At 39.8% G+C, this 9,925-nt stretch overlaps 2 protein-coding genes across 2 annotated transcripts in view; one reads left to right on the top strand and one right to left on the bottom strand.

The window, feature by feature from the left end:
- Positions 1 to 6: 6 nt before the first annotated feature.
- On the bottom strand, positions 7 to 9,891 carry PYGO1 (pygopus family PHD finger 1). The gene is made up of 3 exons (XM_031555265.1): positions 8,432 to 9,891; positions 5,757 to 5,842; positions 7 to 3,992 (listed from the first exon to the last, which is right to left on the bottom strand). The coding sequence occupies exons 1-3, from the start codon at positions 8,541 to 8,543 to the stop codon at positions 2,871 to 2,873; spliced, it is 1,320 nt and encodes a 439-aa protein (XP_031411125.1). The 5' UTR covers positions 8,544 to 9,891; the 3' UTR covers positions 7 to 2,870.
- C12H15orf65 (chromosome 12 C15orf65 homolog) overlaps positions 9,708 to 9,925 on the top strand; it is an 8,244-nt gene continuing 8,026 nt past the window's right edge. Inside the window, 1 exon segment of the mRNA XM_019619268.2 lies at positions 9,708 to 9,917. Coding sequence (XP_019474813.2) covers positions 9,708 to 9,917 — 210 coding nt within the window.

The following is a 9,925-nucleotide window of genomic DNA, read 5'->3' as shown; positions in this document are numbered from 1 at the left end:
TATAACTAATTTCTAATTCTAACCAGCTGACATTTTTCTAATACTTACTAACAAAACACAATTGCTGTTTTTCCTGTGCATACTTGAACTACTACTAGTCAATACATGCAGAGAAAAACAAAGTATAATCCTATCTCTAGGCAAAAAGTCCAGGGATGCCAAGAGCATACCAGTAGGATAAACATATAGGCCAGATGAGTTTTTGAGATCCTAATCTGTCCTACCTCTATGATCAGGATGACAGCGAGTTTGATTTTGTTGTTTGTTACTTAATGTTTTTAAACTGGCATTTGCTAATGCTTTGAATTTGCAGGTGAATGCGCACAGTAAATTCAGTGGGATACAAACCCAACATGGTACCCAGTTTAGAAAATAAGTGACATTTTTTAGACTAAGTTTCACAAATATATGATTTAAGGCCTTTCAACATTATATTCCAGAAGAAGTTGTTCAAAAGAACACTACTTAAATTCTAGTATCTTGGTAACTAACATAGAAAACACCTAACTTGAAATAGGATTGAAAGATTTCAAGAAATACACAGCTATTTTAAATAGCATCTGCTCCAAAACACTGAAACATTAATTGAAATGGGGTGTGGAAATGTTACTGTGGACTACCAGCGTGGATAACAATATAAGCAAAGGAACTTCTGTTTAACTTTCTGTCACTAAGCAAAATTTTTATTTCATTTACATTCCTCTAAGTCTGAACTACAAACTTCACAATGTAAATTCCTATAGAAATGGAACTGTTTCCCAGAGGAACGAATCTATATCAGCAAGGTTTGTCTGTTCAGCTATTTTAGTTTTCGTGTTGGTCTGCAGTTCATTTTTTAAATATCACACCCCTAACAAAACAAGACTAAGCTCAGTCTGTGTCAGAAATAAAGCAAGTAGCACTGAAAACAAAAGCCCTGGATCTGCCTTACGCTTTCTTTACATCTTGATAAAGGAAGTCCTTAAGATAAGGACTATGTAATTTACACTTGAGATATTATCTCCTTTTTCCTGATGAGAGGCGCTATAAAAGGGAAGGGCAATACTATACTTCTCCAATGGAAGGGTATATAAAACTCTTCAGTATTAAAATAAAAGAAAGACAGTTATGTACACCTGCAGAGTATCTCTCAGGACAGTATAACATTAGAGCTCATTTAAAATCAAACACAACGGTGAACTAGCAGATAAGCCTTACTTTTCACTCATTAACAAAGCTTACCATAAAAATAGCCTTTAAATATATATGTCTGTATTCCATATAGGCCTCTGTATCACTCATCACCACAGATCTGAACACCTTCTATCACACTAAGGAACCTGACCACTACCTGCAATATTTGACATACCATTTAGTTTTTTTTAGCAATCGTTTGCTAATATGTTTCCAGAACAATGGTGAGCACTACAAGCCACCTATTACTACAGTTCCATCTTTCATTAAGTCAAAACACCACTTTTCTCTACAGAAACACTGATTTTCAATTGCATATGCAACTAAGGCCAAAGCAATCAAGGCTAGATGCTCCCCCACAAAAAAAAAAAAAGAAAAAAAGGAGAATGGGGGGGAGGCGTATTCTTGAGATAAGAATAAGGTCAAACTGCCTATAATAAAGGATAATTCTTAGAATCATACACTAAAGTTCTAGTGCCTTTCATACTTGTCTGTAAGATCTCAAGTTTGCTCAATTTCTACTTGCTGGCTCCTGGTGTGAGCTAAGCTCTCAGATCTGAGAGCTTTCTTTGTCTTCGCTCTACATTTCTTTCTCCCTCCAACTACAAGACTGGCTGAGGCAGTGGTGGGAATTCAGTGTTACTACTTTGCTGGTCAAATTATCTTGCAGTTCAGAGTCTGTGCTATACACATTCCATTGCCTCACACCCTTCTTGCCAAGCAGACAGCGTAAGCTCAGGATGAACAAGCAGGCTCTGCCCATCTAAGAGATGGGCAGAACTTTTCCTGCTTAAATCCATTCACCGTTGAGGGTGGAAGATAGAGCCACCAATGAGGAGAGGATGAGCAAGAGATACGTGACTGCACAGGGGCTGTATCCTAACATACATGCTTAAGATAAATGAAGAAAGGCTACACATGTAACCTTAGTTTTGGTATTCTCTAGATTTAAAGCACTGGACTTCATCAACTTGATCTGTCCTAGCTTCTTCCAATATAATCATATTTTGTAACCATTTCCTATATTGCAAGACCTAGTAAGACTCCTCAGCAATTAAGTGTTTGCTGAGAAGTCAAAAGATCATTGCCTTTTCAAGGAAATATCAAGGTATAAGATTTAGTGGGTTTCACTGTGTTATTAAGAATGAAAGCATTGATTTTAGAATTGTGTTAATGCTTTAGTTCAAAAATGAGAAAAAACACATACAAAACCCTCTTATTTATTCTAAAAAAAATACCAACTATTAGTACTGCACGCTTCCTCCATGTCATCTCCATGATATTCAAGGAAAAGAACATCAGTAATGGAAATTCAACAATAGAAGGAAAAAAAAAAAAGCACTGAGTACTTGCAAGTACAGTACCATTAAAATGAGTAGTAAATGCTAGTGTTAGTTAACACATTAATACTAACAAATCAGGGACTATTCATAAAGGCCTATTTTTGCCTTCAATAAAATTGTCAATAGACATCCTATTTCTAATTGGTTATCAGAAACAAAAAAAATTCCACCCTGTAAAACATTTGCACGCAAAGTTAAGAGTACAAAAGTTGAGATGGAACTTCATGAACGAAAACAGGTAGGGGAAAATAATATGACAGCAATCAAACACAACTGATTGTCTTCAGAACAGAAAGTACTCCATTCACAACCAAATCTTCACAGTAGCTCAGCCACTACCACCAAATGACACTGTTAGCCATCCGTATTCAGTGCAGGTGGCCCTGCAGTCTCTCTCGTACGCATTAGCTGGACATCTTTGTCAGCCATACACGTATCACAGCCCCACACTGCTGACGCTTCTGCTGTAAGAAGGCCATAAGCTGACTCAGTCATGCCAGTACAGATTCGATGAAACCATTTTTGACAAGAGGCTTCACACAGGATTGCATCCTGGTCATCATTAACTTCATGTGTACAAATTCCACACGGATAGACGGGTTCAGAGGACGAGTGACCATGCCGACTGGGATGAAGGGGTGTTTTGCTGCTCTTTTCAGAGTTGCATCCTTCAGCGGTACCTCGAGGCTGGCGGGACTTACTCTGAGTCCCATTTGAGTGGCCAGCATTAGTGTTATCAGCACTATTAGAATGGCTACCATCCTGATTTACCACGTTGTTTCGAGTAACATTTTTTAGGTCATTGTTACCTTGACTCACAACGTCCTCAGTCCTGTGATGATGCTGAAGAGCAGTAGTGTTCTGAGTGGATGCTTTGCTTGCACCTAGACTAAAGTCTTGCTTTTGTGCTGATGATTTTGTCTGGTTGTAAGTGCTTGGTGGAGGAACAAAAGAGTGGCTTGACTCTAACTGAGAATTTGGGAAATTTGAATTGTTTCCAGGACCAAAATTAGGTGGCACATCAGGATGAGGTATCTGTCCAGAATGGCCAAAGTTCTCACCAGGATTTGGTCTGAAATGTTGACCGGGGATACTGACATTCTGATTTATCTGACTGCCACTGTAAGGTGGCTGATTTGCAAAACCTGGGCTATCATGTGGACCAAAGCTGAAAGAGTGGGGTCGACTAAAACCCATTCCTACAGGGTTCTGAGGAAGAGGGTGTGGTTGGTTTCTGAGGGAATAGGAACCACCATATGGCGCGGACACTCTGTGCAGCATGTGAGGTGGCATTCTGAAAGTGTTATAGCCTCCAAAGCCAGGATAACCAGGATTACTAAAATAAGGATTTCCTGAAGGAAGTGGTTTATAAGACACAGTATTATAGTTGTCATCAAATGGATTTGCAGCTACAAGGTGGTCAGAGCTTGGATTCGGCGGTGGAGCATATTCAGATGGAGGAGGAAATGAAGATCCCTAAAAACATTTTAAATACAACATTTTTATTAGTTTTACCATGTCTCTACAAGAAAGACTAACTACAAGGTCCTGGATTAGCAGCACTACTACTAAAAAAAAAAAAAAAAATCACAGTTCAGTTGTGCAAAGCTCTCTCATCAAAACCCACCCAACCTACCTTCAGTGAAGGGAAGAGAGGAGTTTGTGCTCCAGGTAACAGTGATTTATAGCCATCTCAGTGTTCTAGAAATTGTGCAGTTGCACAAACATGCTTCTGAAGACACTACTTAAAGCATGACTTTTTTCTCCTTCCATTTTTTACTTAAGATATGCAGTAAAACAGAACGCCGTGTGTCCTTTAAACACACACATAACATTTTTGAAATGTTGAAGAGCAGATCTGGAGTATTTCCTTGGTGTCATTTTGAGTTCAGTTTACTGGAAATACATCTCTCAAGGCACCCCACTTCCATGAGAATATATAAACCTAAAAACGTAATGTTACTAGAATCCTGAAGAAAAGTATAGGTAAAACAGGAATCTGCGCACAGGAATTTTCCATATTCTGTATACCAAACAGGTGTCCCTTAAGAACATTCAGTGGGCAATCAGTTAAGTACTGCCAGTAGGATTAAAATACAAGGATTTCTGGTTAGAAAGCGTAATCAAGTCTTCAGTGGAGCCCAGAGGCTGCTAGAATGTCCTCAGAGTGGCCATAGAAATGAATCATATTCTAAACTAGCCGGTGGGGAACATCAAGCTACGGCACCTTCACCTGAGCTCCTCACAGAAAGGATGGCTTCGTATTAATAAACTAAGGCTGAACATTTTTTCCCTCAAATTTCCACTGTCCTGTCCTGCACATTTCAAACGTGGTAAGAAAAGAGAGGAAACTAATCCACCTGCCCTCTACATTATTACCACTTCTGAGCAACAAGAAAGCTCCACCAGTAGAGAGATGTGAAACTCTGCAATTAACTGGTTATTTCTTAGAGCAGGTTTCAACATGACTACTTTGAAAGGAAACAAAAAATGAGAAGACAAATCCCACATGGATTGGAATCAATTAATACTGGATAAGCCTAAAAGAAAGTGATCATCTGACCTACGTAAATACATTTACTCCCTCCAGGCAGTAAAAAATTAACAGATACTCTCACTCCATAGTGAATAAATACACAAAGGAATGTTCAGCTCTACAGATATCCAATTACTTTAGATGTTTTGTATTCTGGCTTCTTTTTTCAGAAACAGAAGATGTATAGAAATGCCAGTTTGCAGGGATTTACTGGAAAGGAGCTGAAGCTGCCTCATAGTTTTTGCTTGAAAAACCACTTGGGGAACATGCCAGGAGCTTGGTCAAAGCATTAACAAACTGCACTGATCCATTAGCCTACAAATCTACAAAAAGTAGTCTCATTGCAACGTTGTACAGATTGCTACCAATGGCTACACAGTCACTAAAAAAAAAAATTAAAAAAAAATTAAAAAAAAGGCTGTCTCAGAATCAAATCCATATGGTAATATGCAAGTCTCACAATCTCACTTCTCCCTTTATAGGGTTTTGGCAACCTACAAAGACCTAGGATAGTTTTAGTGAGGATAACTAGCATGATAAAGTTTAATGAAGGGAGTTAAAATTTCAGCCTCACAGTACAACTAAAATATTTTCAATGTAAAAGCAGTTTGTGAGAATAGAGCAACCCTCTGAATAGGGTAAGACAGTCATTTCAGCAAACAACATCTGAGTATGCTACTTACTAAGACTCAAAGGGAATTTACCTGTGTGTTTGCTTTGCGCTTTTTCTTATCAGGGCTTCCAAGCTGTACTCCTGGTCCTCCTAACCCATCCAATCCACCGTCACCACCTACAAAATTTCAAGCAGTACAATTCTGCATTAGTTTACTTACAGACTGCATTTTAAGTACGTCCCTGTTTGTCACATGTATTGACCTTACAATGCACAGCATCAGAATTAACGCAAATCCTCAAGAAGCAAATACACAGAGGTAAAAGTTAACATACACCACATTCAGCTATCCAACTCTATTATCATCTAATGTCTGATTCATGCTCACTACAGTTTGAATAAAGCTTCCCTTTCATTTCATGCCTATCACTCCCTAGGTTTTAACGTCTCTACTTCAGTTTAAGTACTTCTTACTTGCATAAGGCATAAAACTTTTAGAACAACTGCTTAAAACCATGCCTAAGATTCACCTCCTATTTAACTTAGACAGAACGTGGCATTTACCAACTCACCTATGACACATTACAGCTCATTACAATATGCCATGAAGGAAAAAAAAAGCAAAGAGTAGCACATCTGTGAATATCCACTGGAAAACTGCTATATTGTTTGGACAGATCTCCATTTTATCAGATCTAAACTTCTCTAAATGCAAGACTTGATTAAATAAAAAGACACCTGCCAAAAATGAGGTGAGTCTGACTTACTCCATAGAAATCTCATTAAGTAATTGAGCACAGCTGCTCTGGCAACATAAATAAATACATAAGTAAAGGCTGTTCATTTTACTGATTGCATCATCTGATCAATACAAACATATCTGCACTTCACTCAGCACTTGCCCCAATCTTAAGAGTGCAACAGGCTCTCAAAGTTGTACAAATTATGGTTTTCGTTTTTAAAACTCTATTTAGAACTTAGGTTCTGGCATATTCCTTATTATCCCACTAGTTTTGCCTTCATGGGGTTCAAAAATTTACCTCCATTTGGGAATGCAAAAGCAACCATGAGCCAAAGCACAGAATTCACTTCCAAGTTACGTGACAACACTCCAGCCTAAGATTTTAATACCACTATGTTAAGAAACTAAATGTTAATTTTTTTCCCAGGCCCGCTAAGGTAATAGTTTGTTTATTTTAGAAAAAAAAATAAGAGTAACAGTATAAAACCATAAGGAGTGGGCAATATAGGCTGAAAAAAATTACTGTTATTTATTCAAAACTCAAATTCTGAATACAAGTCAAACTTCACCCAAATGTAAGCATAAAGAGAAACTCGTGTGTTCAGCTATATCACTGAAGACAACCTGAAAATAACAGAATTATCAGCAGTATTATGCAGAGCAGCATCATGTGTGACATCACACCAGCTCTACGTTACACCAGTACTCCCAGAAGACAGCTAAACCAGCTTCAGGACTGTTCAGGAACATAAAAAAATCTCCCATGTCATAAAGAATTAGAACTACTATATGCAAACTAAAACATGCAACAGTTACTTCAAATACTCCTGATCAAAGGAAGCCAACAGCCATGCACCACAACCAGCTCTCACTCCCAGCAATTCCCTTTTTTCCTTACACTCAGCCTTTGCTCCCTCCCCTCAACACACACTTTTTTGCCTTAACAGGTTTCAGGGAAATTACCAGTCTTACTTCAAATAAAAATCCCATCTGACTTGAGCTTTAATAAGTTCCTTTTGGCTTTGATTGTCGCTGTAGAGATTTCATCTCTGTTTTATGTATATGTAATTCCCAAAACGTTTCATTACTCATAAGATATATGTAATTGGACCTCTCAAATCAACACCTATCATTACCGGCAAATTTTGGGTCTGAATTTCAGAGACTACAGCATGAAGTCATGATCCAGTTCCCAAAATAAACTCATGCTTGAGCACAGTGTATCCCGGTACAACCTACCATCAGAGCAGCAAGGGATTAAGCTGGAGGGAAAAAAAACACCATTAAGCCTTGATTTAGAATACACAACGCTGCATGCACTTAGCACAGTACACAGCCACATTACGTGTAGATGCAGAATGATGACTATATAGTTTTATATAAAGGTGGCAAACACTCCTTAAATGCCAACCCTATACATCACCTTCTCAACAAGGCATTTGCTCAAAGCTGTCTCTGCACTTCCCATCAGCTTCTTCTCCTCCAGAACTCTTTTATGGGAGACTGTATTGTAGCACCCTTCCTCACAACTGCAAAAATACGTTTCTCCATATGGTCCTATATTCTTAAGACACAAACAGTGTTTGCTGATGGCAACACATTACAAATATTCTGATTTCTTTTCATTCAACAACTAGCAGCACAGAAATTACTACATCTACAAACAGAATACTGTGAACCACAGGAAAAGTGCCGACTTACATCAGAGAAGTTACAACTCTGTAAAATTATGTACAAGCTTCCCCTCTCAGATCTCATTCTTCAAAAATGTTAGCATGTAAATGTCTGGATTCTATAAGAGCCACCAATTACTGCATGGATTACTCACGTAGGGAAAGTCAGTCATTTGCAAGGGCTTGCAGAACTGAGTCCTACATCTGGAACATGCAAAGCTTTTGTATTTGCAGTTCTCACTGTGTGAGGCCAGTGATTTAATTTAGCCCTATGAATTGACGTTTTCCCGGTGGATTTTATAATGATTTAATTTATACATGAAAGGAAGCTGAATGTTAGTCTGAGCATACCTCCAGAAGAAGAGTGAATGAGAGTCATTTTCATGCAGCCAAAATAAACTTTCCTGAAAGTCACTCCTGGTACCTGCCACACAGACTCGTCTTTAAGATGTGTACTGAGCATTTTGGAATGTTGTGATATTTGCACAAAGGGTCTAAAAAAAAAAAATCACTTCATCTGTGACTAATTTTGCAGGAAAAAAAAAAATCTGTTTGACTGGAACATATACTTAGATGGACTTAGAGATACAAAGACATATCTGATATCTATTCCCCTGTTACGTATTATGACTAAATTGCATTTTGGCCATTTACACTTTGAAAGCGCGGAGGGAGAGAATCCCACATCCTCTCTGACTTCACACACAGACACCTCCAAGCGAGTGCAGAGAACTGAAACTTGCAGCTCTGTCTACACGGTCAAATATTACGATTTTGTGTATAATTTATGCCATACTTAACACACTGCAAATACTCCACAGAGCGTTTTCCTATTCACTGACAAACCTCTGTCTAGGATTTTACAGCATGAGAGCCGCAGTCTTTTTCACAGTGCTCTAACAACATCTCCCAGCAGTTACAAATGGCCAAACATACTTTTTTATTATGGACAGAAAATTGGAGAGCCAGGCTTCAACCAGACCCAGTGAGCCTGCACTGCGGGCCCGATCCCACAAAGGCTGAGGTGAAGCAGTAATCATACAGAACTCGGCGGGTACCTCCAGCGTGTGAAACTGCATGCCTACGTATGTGCAGAATCAGAGCTCAGAGTGGAGCCTAATGAATCCCAGTCCCCTTTGTAAGGCAGCTGCACATTTCCGTTCTCTCACTCTCGAGGTTGTGATCCAGCTGTTTTAGAGAAGTGAACTGTAAATCAATGACAATCCGGATAACAGGATCCCCACCTTTTGCCACTCGGCCACCCACAAGAAGCTTAAAACATTAAGAACAATGGGATCCCAGGGGCGAAGCAGGAGGAGAGGGAAAGAGAAGCGATAAACTTCGGCTCTTATCATTACACCATAATTTTCACCCAACTCTGACACCCGACTTATTATTTCGGTCAGAAACGCATTTCTGCTCTTAAGAACCGCCTGGACACAGTAACCGCCCCGCAAACCGATGGCTGGTGCCCTTAGATGCGCAGCCCGAGGCAGAGCAGACAGCGCACATTTCAAAGCAGTGCCCATTCAGACCTCAGAGCCACGCACCGGGACTGCTAATGAAAGAAAAAAACGGCGGAGAAACGTTTCAATCCCCAGCGAGAGGAAACAAAACCCCGAGCGAAATGAAACGCGGGGCAGAGGAGCGCTCCGTGCCATTTAGAGGCTCCGCATCGACCCCCAACTCGGACATGTGGCACCGCCGACGTATTCCCTTGCACCAAGGCTACGCACGCCGCATACTAATGGGCGGCACAGGCAGCAAAACACAACAGCGATCACCGCGCAGCGCGGCGCCCGGCAGCGCACCGCCACCCCGACTTCGGCGTTTCCAGGCCCGGAG

This window comes from Meleagris gallopavo, chromosome 12, assembly GCF_000146605.3.
Source record: "Meleagris gallopavo isolate NT-WF06-2002-E0010 breed Aviagen turkey brand Nicholas breeding stock chromosome 12, Turkey_5.1, whole genome shotgun sequence".
Classification (NCBI taxonomy): Eukaryota; Metazoa; Chordata; class Aves; order Galliformes; family Phasianidae; genus Meleagris; species Meleagris gallopavo.
Note: the sequence above shows the minus strand (reverse complement) of the source record. Positions and strands in the feature narration are given on the sequence as shown.

What these genes read in the sequence shown, in the direction of transcription:
- PYGO1 (XM_031555265.1), bottom strand. Translation starts at nt 8,543, where the DNA reads ATGCTCAGTACACATCTTAAAGACGAGTCTGTGTGGCAGGTACCAGGA. An exon ending in CATTCACTCTTCTTCTGGAG is followed by an intron (nt 5,843 to 8,431) that starts GTATGCTCAGAC and finishes GAAATTTTGTAG; the next exon opens with GTGGTGACGGTGGATTGGAT. An exon ending in AGCGCAAAGCAAACACACAG is followed by an intron (nt 3,993 to 5,756) that starts GTAAATTCCCTT and finishes AAATGTTTTTAG; the next exon opens with GGATCTTCATTTCCTCCTCC.